Below are 18,154 nucleotides of genomic sequence, written 5' to 3' on the forward strand. Positions count from 1 at the left end.
GTTATGGGTAAAGCCTAGGTAGTTCTAAGGTAGGGACATGTTCGGCACAGCTTTGTGGGCTGAAGGGCCTGTATCGTGCTGTATGTTTTCTGTGTTTCTATACCCTGAATATTTTGTTTCTCAGCTTTCTACTTACCTCACTAAAATTTTTTCAGGACCTCCTCAACTTGTCTACCTAAGTCATTGATGCCAGCACGTACCAAGACTTCTGGCTGCTCACCCTCACCCTTGAGAATCCCATGGGCCTGATTTGAGACATCCTTGATCCTGCCACCAGGGAGGCAACATAACATCTGGATATCTCTATCAATTCCACAGAATCTCATCCTTTTTCCTCCGATATGGAATTTCCTATCAACACTGCAGTGCTCTTCCTCGGTCTGCTCTTCTGAGCCACAGCACCAGACCTGGTGTGAGAGACCTGCTCACTGTGGCTGCCCCCTGGGTATTTATAGAATTGTATGTATTGGGACCAGTATATTTTGGTCCACTTAAGCAGCTGCCCCAATTAACTGAAGATTCATGAAAATAATTAAAAAGGTATAAAAAGACAAACTACCACTTAACGGAGTAACAAATTATGCATTTAAGTGAAATACAGAAGAAGTTAGAACATAGTCAATACTTCTGTGGTGGTCATCCATTGTATCAACGATGACAGAAAACTGGTGAGGGAGAGCTTATAATATAGAAAAACCATTGTACTAGAGCAGCTCCATTCTCTTGACCTCGGAAGTCAGGGTCCATTGGTACGAACAGGTGTAAAACTATGTAGTTCTTTTGCCTATAAGTAAGCAAACCCAGCATAGACACCTACTGCTGCTAATGGACTGGTTTCATACAGTGCTATTGAAGATTGCATCCTCCAAATCTTCATTTTCATTGCAACATTCAAGATGATTGTTGAGACATTGATATTGTTTGCAGTTCCTAACTTGTTAAGTAGTGAAACGGCTTCATTTTCAGAATTGGCTGTTTCTGGAATACTTGAAACCACAGTAAGCAAAACAGTTCTGAATTGTCTTGCTGCTTATTTCACAGCAAAAGTCAGTAACAAAGTATCATTGATTTTTGAGCAGAAGTGCATGCAAGTGACACTATTTAAAAACTTCATTCTAAGCACAGTGTAGTGTCTAATGACCACACAAGCAGCCCCAGTGTACATGACTGCACAACTTTTTGAAGGTGGCAGGAATTGTGGCCTCTAAGGAGATGCATGGAGCCTTTGGCTTTAATGATAGAGATAATGAATAAAAGAAATGCTGGTTACCCTCTGCTGGAATATGGCATTCACTTCTGGAAAAGTGACCAAAGGGATGGGCGACACAGTTCAGGAAGTCACAGAGAGAGCGTGAGGGATATTTGTAGGAATAAACCCAGTGCCGGATGTGGGATGGTTCACCTTGCAGCACTGGTATTCACAGATTCATGAGAGGGGTTTGAATCAGAATGGTGGTTAAGGAAACAAGCTTAAAGCATTTGGCAAAGAACCCAGAATTGAAAATGATGTGTTATTGTCACAAGTACGGAGATGAAATGCTATTCTTTAAATGCCACATAGGACATTCCATACATAAATTCATCAAGTTGGTAAAAAAGGAAAGCAGTGCAGAATGGTGTTACAGTTGGAGAGAAAGTATAGCACAGTCAGACAAATAAAATGCAAAGGCAACAGTGAGGTTGATTGGGAGGTTAAAAGTTCATCTCTTCTCATATAAGATTTCTCTTCAAAGCATGAAGCAAGTTAGGTAACAGAAGAATGCAAGCTGTTCTTAAACCTGCTGGTACATACTCTCAAACTCTGGTATCTTCTCCCCAACAGGAGAGAAGAGAGAATGACCAGGGTTCTTGATAGAGTTGACTGCTTTCCTGAAGCAGCAAGAAATATAGAGAATCAATTGAGGGGAGGCTTGCAATGATAATAGTTTTAGTCGACAGTCAGGAGTGAAGGTTAAATTAACTTCAGATAAGAATATGAAATTGTACAATGCTCTAGGGAAAGAACGAGGTAATGGATCTCATTGGATAATTCTGTCAAGGAGCAGTACAGGAATTATAGACTAAATGGCCCTGTATATACCTGGATAGACTGATTTCTACCTAAAATGTCAGTAGTTGGAGCTAAAGATTTTGTGTAGTTGCTGATGGCTTCTTCCTTTTGGTGCTTCTGTCTATGCTTATCTTTCACCTATTTTGCAGGTTGCTGCTTGCAGGGATACTGGATATGATTGGTTTGAGCAGCTTCTTCAGAACGTAAGTACAATGTAGCCTCTGGTCACCTTTGCCTGAACTTCACCTCCTGAAGCAGTGGATTAAATGGATAGTTAAACACCTCATAACTTGCTAGGACCTTAGCAGAGAATACTCTCTCATAAGGAGAATTTAAGTGGAAGGGATGGTGAGAGCTTTCTCATGTGACAGAATAAAATTCACTGTAACTAAGGTAGGCTGGATGTGAATTGGAGAGTGTGTCAAGGAATTATTAACAATGAATACTTCTCTTCGGTATTCACCAATGAGAGGGAACTTGATGATGGTGAGGACAATATGAGTGAGATTGATGTTCTGGAGCATATTGGCAAGTTTGCAGACGACACAAAGGTTGGTGGTGTTTTGGATAGTGTAGAGGATTGTCGAAGATTGCAGAGAGACATTGATAGGATGCAGAAGTGGGCTGAGAAGTGGCAGATGGAGTTCGACCTGGAGAAGTGTGAGGTGGTACACTGGAAGGACAAACTCCAAGGCAGAGTACAAAGTAAATGGCAGGATATTTGGTAGTGTGGAGGAGCAGAGGGATCTGGGGGTACATGTCTATAGATTCCTGATAGTTGCCTCACAGGTAGATAGGGTAGTTAAGAAAGCTTATGGGGTGTTAGCTTTCGTAAGTCGAGGGATAGAGTTTAAGAGTTGCAAGGTAATGATGCAGCTCTATAAAACTCTGGTTAGGCCACACTTGGAGTACTGTGTCCATTTCTGGTCACCTCACTATAGGAAGGATGTGGAAGCATTGGAAAGGGTACAGAGGAGATTTACCAGGATGCTGCTTGGTTTAGAGAGTATGCATTATGATCAGGAATTAAGGGAGAAGCAGGATGAGAGGAGATATGATAGAGGTATACAAGACATTAAGAGGAATAGATAGAGTGGATATCCAGCGCCTCTTCCCCAGGGCACCACTGCTCAATACAAGAGGACATGGCTGTAAGGTAAGGGGTGGGAAGTTCAAGGGGGATCTTAGAGGAAAGGCCTGTACTGTGCTCTGCAATTCTATGTTCTATGTTCTATAATTAATATCTTATCTTGATAAAGTAATTTATAATTTTGAAAATCTATTCTTTTTCTGCTTTAAACCCACATACCGAGTAACAACAACTTCTAGTTATCTCTCACTTTGCATCTCTTGGGATTGAGGATGACTTCCTTCCTCTCTTGTCCTTTGGGTTTTGAGGTGGCTCATTAGGCTACTATGGGGCCCTCAAACTGCCACAGATGAGGGAGAGATGCATGAGAGGACAGCGAGTTAGGTTGGAAGGTGGTGCCTGCACTAATGTGTGCTTCCGAAACAGTGATTTACATTTCTCAGTGCCACTCCAAGTGCTGTTCCACCATTTCTGTTGAGGGATGTTATATTTCTTGAAGGAGGCAATCATTTTGACCTTCCCAACATAATGTAAGTAGGACCTCAAAGCAAGAATGTTAAGAACTTAAGAAAGTGGGAGATTAGCAGTAGACCACTTGGCTCCTCATTCTTGCCACATGATTCAATATGACCATGGTTTTATCTCCTGTATCACTCCCCATTAGCCCTCAATTCCCTGCTCTTTCAAAAAGTACCATGCTGATCCAGTCTTTTCAATTTCTGTTGGGGGTGGGGAGAGAATTTCAGAAATTCACTGCCGTGTGCAAAAGTAAGTTCCTGAACACCTCAGTTTTAAATGACCACTGACTAATCTTGTAACTATAAACCCCTTCATTCAAAGTTCTCCAATTTTTAAAAACATTTTAATTTCCATAATAAATACTTTGCTTCAATGTTCACCAGAGAGAAGAACCTTGATGTGACCATAGCATGGAACAGGGTAATGTGCTACAACATTTCAAGGTTAGACTTGTTAGTTAGGGGGACAGACAGGAGATTCTGTGGCCACGAAAGGGAAGTCAGGATGGTGTGTTGCCTCCCGGGTATAGTGTCCAGGATGTCTCGGAGTGGCTGCAGAAGGTTCTCAAAAGGGAGGGTGAGCAGGCAGAGTAGTGATGCACAGTGGCACCAATGACATAGGTAGAAAGGAGGAAGAGATCCTAGGGAGCTGAAGAACAGGACCTCCAAGGTAGGATTACACCCAATTCCACAAACTAGTCAAAGGCAGGATTAAGATGATTGTACGGATGAGTGAGTGGCTGAGGGGGTGGTGCAGGGGGAAAGTTTTCAGGTTTCTCAATCATTGGCATCTCTTTTGGGGAAGCTACGACCTCTACAAAAAGAACAGTTTATACCTGAACCCAAGGACGATCAATATCCTTGCTGGAGCTGTTGGGGCGTGTTTAAACTAAGTTGGCAGGGGTATGAGAATTGGAGTGATAGGACTAAAATTGGGGCAGTTGGTATACAAGTTGCTTCAGTGTATAGTGAGAGTGTGAGGATGGATAGGTAGATGACAAGGCAAAATTGCGTACAGTGGGATGAGGTGAAATGTAACATTGGGAAAAATCAAAATGGATGATGAATACAGGATTGAAGTTATATTTGAATGCAAGTAGTTTACAGAATAAGGTAGATGATATTGTAGCGCAGTTATAGATTGGCAGGTATGAAGTTGTTTCTGGCATTTGATAAGGTGCCGCACATGAGACTGCTTAACAAGATAAAATCCTGTGGTGTTACAGGAAAGATACTGGCATGGATAGCGGAATGGCTGGCTGACAGGCAGGAGGCAGTGAGTGGGAATAAAAGGGGCCTTTTCTTGTTGGCTGCCGGTGACTAGTGGTGTTCCTCAGGGGGTCAGTATTGAGACCACCACTTTTCATATTATTTGTCAGTGGTTTAGATAATGGAATCGATGGCTTTGTGGCAAAGTTTGCGGATGATATGAACATAGGTGGAGTGGTAGGTAGAGCTGAGGAAGCAATCCAATTGCAGCAGGACTTGACGGGCAAAAAAGTGGCAGATGGGATACAGTGTTGGGAAATGTATGATAATGCATTTTGGTAAAAGGAACAATAGTGTTGACTATTATCTAAATGGGGAGAAGGTTCAAACATCAGAGGTGCAGAGGGACTTGGGAGTCTTTGTGCAAGACTCCCGGAAGGTTAATTCATAGGTTGAGTCTGTGGTAAAGAAGGCACATGCAATGTTGGCACTTATTTCAAGAGGAACAGGATGTAAAAGCAAGGAGATAATGCTGAGTCTTTATAAGACACTACTCAGGCCACAGTCAGAGTATTGTCAGTAGGATTTATGAGCATTTGGAGAAGCTTAGTTTGATTATGGATCATCAATATAAAGGCCAGGTTGTGCGTAATGAGCATATGAGCGTAATTGAGTTCAAGGTGACAAACCAAATTGAAGGTAGAGTGGTGAATATAGCATACAGGGATTTTAGTAAGACATTTGACAAGGTACCCCATGGTAGGCCCATTCAGAAGGTCATGAGGCATGGATCCTTAGAAACTTGGTTGTATATGTTCAAAATTGGTTTGCCCATAGAATGCCTTTTATCAGATGTCCCCTTAGCCTCAACTGCTCCAGAGAAAACAACCCAGGTTTGTCCAGCCTTTCATTATAGCACATGCCTTCTAATGCAGGCAACATCCTGGTAAACCTCCTCTTCATCCTCTCCAAAGCCCCAACATCCTTCCTACAATGGGGTAACCAGAATTGAATGTAATACTCCAGATACAGCCTAACTAGATCTGCAACTGATCTATATCCCATTGTATTCTTTGCCAGTCTTCTACCCTATCCACTACGCCACCAATCTTCGTATTATCCACAAACTTACCAACCCATCTACATTTTCATCCAAGTTATTTATATACATCACAAACAGTACCTTGCGAAGGCAAATAACCAGCTACAGTGTGTTTTTGGACCATGTATTTAGAGTTGTAGAGTACTACAGAAACGGGCCCTCTGGCCCACTTAGTCCATACCAAACTGTTAATTTACCTTTGTCCCATTAACCTGCACAATAACCTTACATACCCTTTCCGTTCATGTACTTACCCAAACTTCTCTTAAATGTTAAAATTGAACCTGCATCCACCATTTCCACTGACAGCTTATTCAGCACTCTCACCACTTTGAATGAGGAAGCTCTCCAACAGGTTCCCTTTAAATATTTTACCTTTCACCCTTAACCTATGTCCTCTAGTTCTAGGAAAAACCTGCTTGTGTTTACCTTATCTATACCCCAGTATTTACGTGCATTGAAATTTGGGTGGGCTTTGGATAGTGAAGTACACTAAACACATTTTGCTTCATGCTTTCAGCTGTTGAAGACTGAGGAAGATGCCTCATACAAGCCTGTGAAGAAAGCCTGTATCCAGATAGTGGATAATCTAGTCGAACACATTCTGAAATATGAGGAGTCATTAGCAGGTAACTTTTGTGGGAGGGAAGGGTTAGGTTGATCTTGGAGAAGGTTAAAGGTCATCAGAACATCATGGGCATATGTGCTGTACTGTTCTATGTTCTGTTGTAAATTTTAGAATATAGAATGGTACAGCACAGGAACAGGCCATTTGGTGCACAATGTTGTGCCAAACCAGCTAAAAGGCAAATCAAAAACACTTAAACATTAATCACTCCTACCTGCTCAATCTCCATATCCCTCCATCTTCCTGTCATCCATGTGTATATCCATTTGTCTGTTAAAAGCCCCTAATGTATTCAGCTCTACCACTATACCAGGCTGTGCATTCCAGACATCTATGAGAGTAAAAAAAACTTGTCCTTCACATCCCTCTTGAACCTACCACCTCTCACCTTCAATGCATGCCCTTTGGTATTAGACATTTCAACCCTGGGGAACTAATATTTCCTGTCTACTTTATCTATGCCTCTCATAATCTTATAATCCTCCATCAGATCTCCCATCAGCCTCTGGCACTCCAGAGAAAACAACCCAAGTTTATACAGCCTCTCATAAAAGCACATGGCTTTGAACCAGGCAGCATCCTAGTGAACCTCTTCTACACTCTCTCCAAAGCCTCAGCATTCTCCCTATAGTGAGGCACCAGAACTGTATGCAATACTCCAGATGTGGCCTAAAGTTGCGACATAACCTCTTGACTTTTAAACTCAATGGCTCGACTAATGAAAATGAGCATTCCATTAGCCTTCTTAACTACGTTGTAGACCTGTGTAGCCACTTTCAAGAAACTAGAAAGGATCTTGCCCTTAACAGTGTACTGGCTTATTACATTTGTCATACTAAGGTACAACACCTCACATTTATCTGGGTTAAACTCCATCTGCCTTTTCTTTGTCCATGTCTGCAACTAATCTTTATCGTGCTATATTTTTTTCCAATCTTCTACATTATCCACAACTCCCAGTCTTGATATCATCCGCAAACTTTTTAACCCATCCATCCACATTTTCATTCAGGTCATTTATATACAGAAGAAAAAGTTGGAACCCTTTGCAATTACCTGGCTTTCTGCATTAATTACTCATAAAATGTAGTCTGATCTTCATCTGAGTCACAATAATAGACAAACACGATCTGTTTAAACTAATTACACACAAACAATTGTACTTTTCATGTCTTTATTGAGCATTGTTTAATCATTTACAGTCCAGGCTGGGGATAAGTACGTGAACCTTTGCATTTAATAACTGGTAGAGCCTCCTTTAGTAGCAATAATCTCCACCAAATGTTTCCTGTAGCTGCTGATCAGACTTGCACAACGGTGAGGAGAAATTTTAGACTATTCCTCCATACAAAGCTGTTTCAGATCATCAATATTTCTGGGATACCTTGCATGAACAGTCCTTTTAACCAATTTCCCCCGGGATCAATAAAGTAGGACTATGACTATGTCTTTCACATCATGCCATAGTATCTCAATTGGGTTAAGGTCTGGACTCTGACTTGGCCATTCCAAAACACAAATATTCTTATTTTTAATGCATTCTGTTGTTGACTTACTCTTATTTTTCAGATCATTGTCACTGCTACCCTGACATTCTCCTGTAAAATATCTTGACAAAATTTTGAATTCATTGTTCCCTCAATGATTGCAAGCTGTCCAGGCCCTGAGGCAGCAAAGCAATCTCAAAGCATGATGCTCCTTCCACCATGCTTCACAGTCAGGATGAGGTTTTGGTGGTGGTATGCAGTGCCTTTTTTCCTCCAAACATATTGGCTTGTATTTCTGCCAAAGAGTTCAACTTTTGTCCATAGAACATTGTTGTGGAACATCCTGGTGGTGTTTTGCAAACTTGAGACATGCAGCAATATTTTTTTCTTGGAGAGCACTGATTTCCTCCGCAGTATCCTTCCATGGAAAGAGACTTTAGCAAGCTCTGGAGATTTCTGCTGTGGCCCTTGTGTTTTTTTTGCTCACCAACCTTCAGCATTGCACGTTGTGCTCATGTTCGCAGGGTGCCCACTCCTAGAGAGAGTAGCAACAGTACTGAATTTCCACCATTTCTGGTCATTTTCTCTTACTGTGGACTGATGAACTCTCAAGTCTTTAGAAATGCTTTTGTAGCCTTTTCAAGTTTGATGCACCTCTACAATCCAATAGGTACATTTAATGTCAGAGAAATGTATACAAGATACATCCTGAAATTCTTTTTCTTCGTAGACATCCACAAAAACAGAGGAGTGCCCCAAAGAATGAATGACAGTTAAAACTTTAGAACCCCAACTCTCCCTCCATCAGAAAGGCATCAGCAGCCTCCACTGAGCACTCAAGCTTGCAGCAATGCATCAATAAAACCACAGACTTGCAGTACTTCAAAACCTACTTGTTCACCCGATAATTCGACATACCACAGGTGTTCTCATTCATTTGTTCTCTCTCTCTCTCTTCATTTCACAGCGAGAGAGGAGACATAACAAACAACTTGCTGATTTACGACGTTAAAAAGTTGCATCACTTTTTCTGAGCTCTGCGCCCAGAAAGCCCCAAAAACGCGCGGCTCTCTGGACACACAACCACCAGCAGCTAACTCGCTGCTTCCGATGTTCTGTGTTCTCCCACGATACTTCAGTTAGGGACACCGGCCTAGAATCAGCACACCCCCAGAGCCACAGAATCCCAGAACACTGAAGGCACGCTCCTCTTCTAGGCCGTGTCCTTGGGTTATAAAAAAGCAGCCGGTCATAGAAACATAGAAAATAGGTGCAGGAGTAGGCCATTCGGCCCTTCGAGCCTGCACCGCCATTTATTATGATCATGGCTGATCATCCAGCTCAGAACCCTGCACCAGCCTTCCCTCCATACCTCCTGACCCCCGTAGCCACAAGGGCCATATCTAACTGCCTCTTAAATATAGCCAATGAACTGGCCTCAACTGTTTCCTGTGGCAGAGAATTCCACACATTCTCCACTCTCTGTGTGAAGAAGTTTTTCCTAATCTCGGTCCTAAAAGGCTTCCCCTTTATCCTCAAACTGTGACCCTTCATTCTGGACTTCCCCAACATCGGGAACAATCTTCCTGCATCTAGCCTGTCCAATCCCTTTCGGATTTTATACGTTTCAATCAGATCCCCCCTCAATCTTCTAAATTCCAACGAGTACAAGCCCAGTTCATCCAGTCTTTCTTCATATGAAAGTCCTGCCATCCCAGGAATCAATCTGGTGAACGTTCTTTGTACTCCTTCTATGGCAAGGATGTCTTTCCTCAGATTAGGGGACCAAAACTGCACACAATACTCCAGGTGTGGTCTCACCAAGGCCTTGTACAACTGCAGTAGTACCTCCCTGCTCCTGTACTCGAATCCTCTCGCTATAAATGCCAGCATACCATTCGCCTTTTTCACCGCCTGCTGTACCTGCATGCCCACTTTCAATGACTGGTGTATAATGACACCCAGGTCTCGTTGCACCTCCCCTTTTCCTAATCGGCCACCATTCGATAATAATCTGTTTTCCTATTTTTGCTACCAAAGTGGATAACTTCACATTTATCCACATTAAATTGCATCTGCCATGAATTTGCCCAATCACCCAACCTATCCAAGTCACTCTGCATCCTCTTAGCATCCTCCTCACAGCTAACACTGCCACCCAGCTTCGTGTCATCCGCAAACTTGGAGATGCTGCATTTAATTCCCTCATCCAAGTCATTAATATATATTGTAAACAACTGGGGTCCCAGCACTGAGCCTTGCAGTACCCCACTAGTCACTGCCTACCATTCTGAAAAGGTCCTGTTTATTCCCACTCTTTGCTTCCTGTCTGCTAACCAATTCTCTATCCACATCAATACCTTACCCCCAATACCATGTGCTTTAAGTTTGCACACTAATCTCCTGTGTGGGACCTTGTCAAAAGCCTTTTGAAAATCCAAATATACCACATCCACTGGTTCTCCCCTATCCACTCTACTAGTTACATCCTCAAAAAATTCTATGAGATTCGTCAGACATGATTTTCCTTTCACAAATCCATGCTGACTTTGTCCGATGATTTCACCGCTTTCCAAATGTGTTGTTATCACATCTTTGATAACTGACTCCAGCAGTTTCCCCACCACTGATGTTAGGCTAACCGGTCTATAATTCCCCGGTTTCTCTCTCCCTCCTTTTTTAAAAAGTGAGGTTACATTAACCACCCTCCAATCCTCAGGAACTAGTCCAGAATCTAACGAGTTTTGAAAAATTATCACTAATGCATCCACTATTTCTTGGGCTACTTCCTTAAGCACTCTGGGATGCAGACCATCTGGCCCTGGGAATTTATCTGCCTTTAATCCCTTCAATTTACCCAACACCACTTCCCTACTAACATGTATTTCACTCAGTTCCTCCATCTCACTGGACCCTCTGTCCCCTACTATTTCTGGAAGATTATTTATGTCCTCCTTAGTGAAGACAGAACCAAAGTAATTATTCAATTGGTCTGCCATGTCCTTGCTCCCCATAATCAATTCACCTGTTTCTGTCTGTAGGGGACCTACATTTGTCTTTACCAGTCTTTTCCTTTTTACTATCTATAAAAGCTTTTACAGTCAGCCTTTATGTTCCCTGCCAGTTTTTCTCATAATCTTTTTTCCCCTTCCTAATCAAGCCCTTTGTCCTCTTCTGCTGAACTCTGAATTTCTCCCAGTCCTCAGGTGAGTCACTTTTTCTAGCTAATTTGTATGCATCTTCTTTGGAATTGATACTATCCCTAATTTCTCTTGTCAGCCATGGGTGCACTACCTTCCTTGATTTATTCTTTTGCCAAACTGGGATGAACAATTGTTGTAGTTCATCCATGCAATCCTTAAATGCTTGCCATTGCATATCCACCGTCAATCCTTTGTGTCATTTGCCAGTCTATCTTAGCTAATTCACGTCTCATACCTTCAAAGTTACCCCTCTTTAAGTTCAGAACCTTTGTTTCTGAATTAACTATGTCACTCTCCATCTTAATGAAGAATTCCACCATATTATGGTCACTCTTACCCAAGGGGCCTCTCACGACAAGATTGCTAATTAACCCTTCCTCATTGCTCAAAACCCAGTCTAGAATAGCCTGCTCTCTAGTTGGTTCCTCGACATGTTGGTTCAAAAAACCATCCCTCATACATTCCAAGAAATCCTCTTCCTCAGCACCTTTACCAATTTGGTTCACCCAATCTACATGTAGATTGAAGTCACCCATTATAACTGCTGTTCCTTTATTGCACACATTTCTAATTTCCTGTTTAATACCATCTCCGACCTCACTACTACTGTTAGGTGGCCTGTACACAACTCCCACCAGTGTTTTCTGCCCCTTAGTGTTATGCAGCTCTACCCATATCGATTCCACATCTTCCCGGCTTATGTCCTTCCTTTCTATTGCGTTAATCTCTTTAACCAGCAACGCCACCCCACCTCCTTTTCTTTCATGTCTATCCCTCCTGATTATTGAATATCCCTGAACGTTGAGCTCCCATCCTTGGTCACCCTGGAGCCATGTCTCTGTGATCCCAACTATATCATAATCATTAATAACAATCTGCACTTTCAATTCATCCACCTTGTTACGAATGCTCCTTGCATTGACACACAAAGCCTTCAGGCGCTCTTTTACAACTCTCTTAGCCCTTATACAATTATGTTGAAAAGTGGCCCTTTTTGATGCTTGCCCTGGATTTGTCGGCCTGCCACTTTTACTTTTCTCCTTACTACTTTTTGCTTCTACCCTCACTTTACACCCCTCTGTCTCTCTGCACTGGTTCCCATCCCCCTGTTGTGAACTAACCTCCTCTCGCCTAGCCTCTTTAATTTGATTCCCACCCCCCAACCATTCTAGTTTAAAGTCACCTCAGTAGCCCTCGCTAATCTCCCTGCCAGGATATTGGTCCCCCTAGGATTCAAGTGTAACCCGTCCTTTTTGTACAGGTCACGCCTGCGCCTAAAGAGGTCCCAATGATCCAAAAACTTGAATCCCTGCCTCCTGCTCCAATCCCTCAGCCACACATTTATCCTCCACCTCATCGCATTCCTACTCTCACTGTCGCGTGGCACAGGCAGTAATCCCGAGATTACTACCTTTGCAGTCCTTTTTCTCAACTCCCTTCCTAGCTCCCTATATTCTCCTTTCAGGACCTCTTCCCTTTTCCTACCTATGTCATTGGTACCTATATGTACCACGACCTCTGGCTCCTCACCCTCCCACTTCAGGATATCTTGAACACGATCAGAAATATCCCGGACCCTGGCACCAGGGAGGCAAACTACCATCCGGGTCTCTGGTCTGCATCCACAGAATCGCCTATCTGACCCCCTTACTATCGAGTCCCCTATCACAACTGCCCTCCTCTTCCTTTCCCTACCCTTCTGAGCTACAGGGCGGACTCTGTGCCAGAGGCACGGCCACTGTCGCTTCCCCCGGGTAAGCTGTTCCCCCCCCCCAACAGTACTCAAACAGGAGTACCTATTGTTAAGGGGCACAGCCACCGGGGTACTCTCTATTACCTGACTCTTCCCCTTCCCCCTCCTAACCGTGACCCACTTGTCTGCCTCCCGTGGCCCCGGTGTGACCACCTGCCTATAACTCCTCTCTATCAACTCCTCACTCTCCCTGACCAGACGAAGGTCATCGAGCTGCGGCTTCAGTTCTGTAACGCGGTCCCTTCGGAGCTGCATCTCGATGCACTTGGCGCAGATGTAGACATCCGGGAGGCTTAGAGACTCCAGGGCCTCCCACATCCGACACCGAGAACAACAAACTGCCCTCACACTCATACTGCCCCTCTCCTCAAATAACAACAGAAAATGAATACCAAACCTTCCTCACCTCGCCCGTTTCTGCCTAAGCCTGTTGAGCCGAAGCCCTAAAGCCTTCACTCTGCTCCCGGCTCACTCCGCCGCCTGCAAACTACGCTGCCCGCTCTATGAGGCTCTGTTCCTTTTAAATCTGCCGCGCTGCACTGCCCGACGTCACACGCCTGCGCAGTCCCGCCTCTCTGAACGCTGTTGGAGAAAAAAAACCGAAAATTTCAAAAATGTCTTTCTCCGCACTCCCGCTCAGACTCTCAGACTTCCTTCTTCGAATCAAACCCTGAGGTCCTGAGAGTGGGTGCCTTTCCTGCAAAGAACCAGAGCGTCACTCCAGGTCTAGGTCTTCAAAAGAACTCCACACCCTGAAAAAAGGATGGGAAATGAGAGATATCAAAGATAGAAATAGAGCTTTTTCCAAAGATGTAAGCAAAGGAGTCGCCATTTAGTACCATCTTGACTTCGCCATGCCTCTTCTTCTAAGGTCCTCTGAAAGCTGTTTTGGTCAAGGCACGGTGCACGTAAACAGATCTTTCTAGAGAAGAGCAGGTTCTGTCAGTAACCTGACTTTGTGTGTCTTTATTATAGGGCAGGACACCTCCAATCTCACCTCATTTGATTGGAACACCTGACTCCAAATAGCTTTTGTAGAAGGTATTACCCCAGAGGTTCACATAATTTTTTGAACCTAGTCTGTGATTGTTTAAATGGTATACTCAGTATTGACGAGAAGTTCAATTGTTTGTGTGTTATTAGTTCAGACAAATTGTGTTTATCTATTTTATGGCTTAGATGAAGATCAGACGGCATTTATGAGTGAGTAATGCTGAAAATCAGGTAATTGCAAAGGGTTTACAAGCTTTTTCTTGCAACTGTACATCAAAAGCAGCAGAGGTCCCAGCACAGATCGCTGCCGAACACCATTAATTACAGATCTCCAGCTCAAATAAGCCCTTTAAACCCTCTGTCTTCAATGCGCAAAGCAGTTCTGAATCCAAACAGTCAATTCACCTCGGACCCCATGCATCTTAATCTTCTGGATTAGCCTCCCATGAGGGACTTTGTCAGACGCCTTACTAAAATCCATGTAGATGACATCCATAGCCTTACCTTTATCAAGCTCTTTCATTGCCTGTCAAAGGACTGAAATCAAGTTGGTAAGACATGGCCTCCCCTGCACAAAACCATGTTGCCTCTTCCTAATTAGGCCATGGGTTATATCCTATCGCTAAGAACGTTTTCCAACAATTTCCCTACAACTGACATGAAACTCACTGGTCTATAGTTCCTAAGGTTTTCCCTTGTCCCCTTATTAAATAGGTGTACAACATTGGCCACTCACCAGTCCTCATGAACTTCGCCTTTGTTGAGAGAGGACACAAAGATACTGGTCAAGGCCCCAGGAAATCTTGTCTCTTGCCTCCTTCGATAATCTGGAGTAAATCCCATCAGGCCCTAGGAACTCAACCACCTGAATACTCATTAGAAGGCCCAACACTTCCTCCTCCTTAGCATCTAAATGACTTGACATATTTATACACTCAGCACTGATCTCTTGGTCCTCTATATCCTTTTCCTTGGTAAATATTGAAGCAAAGTACTCATTAAGTACTTCATTCACATTCTATGCATCCAAGCAAATGTTTCCCCCTTTATCCTTGAGTGGTCCCACCATCTCCCTAGTTATGCTTTTACTATGTATAAAATATTGTAATGTATAAATAATGTATAAAATATTTTGGGATTAACCTTTAATCCTACTTGCTAAGGACTTTTCATGGCCCCTCCTGACTTTCCTAATTTCCTTCTTCAGTTCTTTTCTGGCTTCTTTTTACTCTTTTTGTGCTCTGTTTGATCCTGGCTTCCAAAGCTTACATACTTTTTTCTTTTTGATTAATTCATCACCTTTCTGGATATCCAGGGTTCTCTTATCTTTCCATCCCATACGTCCTTCTAACAGGAACATGACCTTTCCTGTATTACTGTGCAAGTGCAATTAATCTTTAAACACCCTCCACTTGTCCAGAGAAACAATGTTCCCAGTTAACTCTTCTTAGTTCCTACCTAATGCCCTTGTAATTTCCCGGACTCCAATTTAAAATTCAGGGTTTTATGCTGGGTTTGTTCCTTTCATACTTCATCTGTAGAATTGTTTTCTTCAGCATCTGCACTTACTGATTATATCATGACCATTTTCCTTGAATACTTGCTTAATGATAGTTGGTACTAAAATTTAATTTATTGTGATCTGTTTTAGTGATCTATTTTAACATTTGCAGTTATTGCACAGTGAATTAGCTGACCTGTTTGCAAATGTTGAGAACAACATCCAGACATCCCACCCTGCAAAAACTCATTTCAGGGAGGTAGCACCACCAATTTGTGGGAGACTTTTGCAATAGAGTAGCTCCTTAGCAGCTAGCCAGCTAGTTTAAATAATGTTAGCTATGCTAATGAATGAATGACACCTGTTAAACTCACCTCAACATGTCTTTTACAGTCTTAACCCACCATGGGCAATAGAAAAGTCACTGTTGCAAACAGTGCAGTGAGCAACACTGTCATTATTTTGACCCCTATTAGGCAGGGGTACACTTTAGTGTAGTCTGGGGTGACGTACGTTTTATATTTTGTTTGGAACACTCTGCCATGGCGCACTCTCGCTCGCACTCTCTCTCTCTCTCTCTCTCTCTCTTGTGGTCGCTCATGCTCTCTCAAGCACTCTCGCTTGCTTTCTCTTTCACTCTCTCTCGTGGTCGCTTGCGCACTCTGAAGTGCTCTCGCTGTTCCTCACGCTCTCTCGCTCGCGCGCTCTCGCTTGCTTTCTGTCTCGCTCTCTCACTTGCTTGCTCTTGCTCTCAAAAAAATTGATTTCCGTGATATTGTATATAATTTGCGGGCATCAGGGAGCCACTATTAATATGCGGGAGACTCCCGGAACTTCCGGGAGAGGTGGGATGTCTGAACATCAGAGACCCATGTTTTTCAGTGATTTTCCAGAATATTTTGAGCCACCTTTCTTTCAATACAATGCTCCTTTCATGGTTCAGAAGATTCCAACCTTCCATGATATCCAAATTCACTCATTCCACTGTCCACCCACTTATGAGGATAAGTTGGCCTTTTCTCTTTGGAGTGAAGAAGGCTAAGAGGTGACTTAAGAGATTACAAAATGATCAGAGGCATAGATTAAGTGGATATCCAAAGGCTCTTTTTAAAAGTGGAAATGTTTTAAGGTGACTGGGGGATATCAGCAGTAAATGTTTTACACAGAGTAATGGGTGTGTGGGTATTAAAGAAATTCTTAAATAGGCACATGGATGATACAAAAATGGAGGGCTATGTAGCAGGAAAGGGTTAGATTGATCTTAGAGTAAGTTATAAGGTCAGCATAACATTCTTAACCAAAAGGCCTTTACTGTGCTGTAGAGTTCTTTGTTCAACTGAAGTAGTTATATTACCTTTATATCACTTTTTTTTTTGCTCAATATTGAACCAAACTGCCTCTACTCTGTTGATTATTTCTCATGGCAGAACAGTGCTGATTGTCATCCCCTCTACTGCCTCAAAATAAGGACTGCATTTCATTCAACACCTGTCAAGCCTTTTCCAGATTAGATAAGATCAAGCTCATCATCCCTGATCCTGGCACCTGGGAAGCAACATACTATCCTGGCATCTCCTTTATGGACACAGATCTTTTGTCAGTCAATCTAGTATCAAGTCTCATGTCACTATTGGTTTGTTTTTGCCAGGTTCCTGCTGAGCCTCAGAGCTAGTACTGTGCACTGAGAGGTCACCTCTCCAAAGTGTCTAGTGACATATAGAGTCATAGAGAAGTACAGCACAGAAACAGGCCCTTCAGCCGTTCTAGTCCATTCCAAAACCATTTAAACTGCCTTCTCCCATCGACCTGCACCATGTCCATAACCCTCCATATCCCTACGATCCATGTACCAATCCAAACATGTTGCTGAAGGGGAATGATCATGGGAATCCTGCTGTGACTGCCTGTTCCCTCTACCTTTGCAGTTAAACCCATCTACCTTCCTCCTGCATCTTGGGTTTGATCACCTCATTAATAAACCAAATCAAATCAAATCAATTTACTAAACTTGCTAATAAAATTCTTGCCTTTGATGCTCTCAGCATCCAGGATGGTGCGAAGTATATCCAACTCCAGCTCCAGTTCCTCAATTCTGTTTGTCAGGACCTGTAACTGGTCACACTTCCACAAGTGTAGTCCTCAGCGAATTGAAAGTTGCAGTTGGAGTCTTTAGTTCCAAATTCTCCCAATTACAAGAGACAACCACGTAGTATCATTACAGCTACTCTCTCAGAATTAGAGTTTAACTTGAGATCATTTTAATTTTTCTAAGCCAAATGGATAAGAACACTGCTGCTCCCTTGTCTCCTCAAAAGGCAATCTGTTTCTTCCAGATGCTTTGGTTATGACGGTTAACTCCAGTTTGTTTCTCCCTACAGATTCAGATAGTAAAGGCATGAATACCAACTGTCTGGTAGCCTGCTTAATCACCTTATACCTGTTCAGCAAAATCCAGCCTCATCTGATGGTGAAACATGCAATGACACTGCAGCCATATCTTACCACAAAGTGCAATGTAAGTATCTAACCTCAGCGGCAGGAATCAAATCAAATCAAGTTTAATTATCATTCAGATCATACATAGATACAGCTAAACGAGACTGCATTCCTTTGGGACCGA

The 18,154-nt window shown here is 42.8% G+C and overlaps 1 protein-coding gene across 4 annotated transcripts in view; it reads left to right on the top strand.

Moving 5' to 3' along the window:
• The window catches only part of nipblb (NIPBL cohesin loading factor b), a 502,440-nt gene that overhangs the window by 370,674 nt on the left and 113,612 nt on the right, over positions 1-18,154 (top strand). For all 4 annotated transcript variants that reach the window (XM_072257459.1, XM_072257461.1, XM_072257463.1 and 1 more), the window contains 3 exons: positions 2,200-2,253; positions 6,490-6,598; positions 17,913-18,049. In XM_072257459.1, coding sequence (XP_072113560.1) covers positions 2,200-2,253; positions 6,490-6,598; positions 17,913-18,049 — 300 coding nt within the window. The remainder of the gene's footprint in view (positions 1-2,199; positions 2,254-6,489; positions 6,599-17,912; positions 18,050-18,154) is intronic.

The sequence above is a fragment of the Mobula birostris genome, chromosome 5 (genome assembly GCF_030028105.1).
Source record: "Mobula birostris isolate sMobBir1 chromosome 5, sMobBir1.hap1, whole genome shotgun sequence".
Classification (NCBI taxonomy): domain Eukaryota; kingdom Metazoa; phylum Chordata; class Chondrichthyes; order Myliobatiformes; family Myliobatidae; genus Mobula; species Mobula birostris.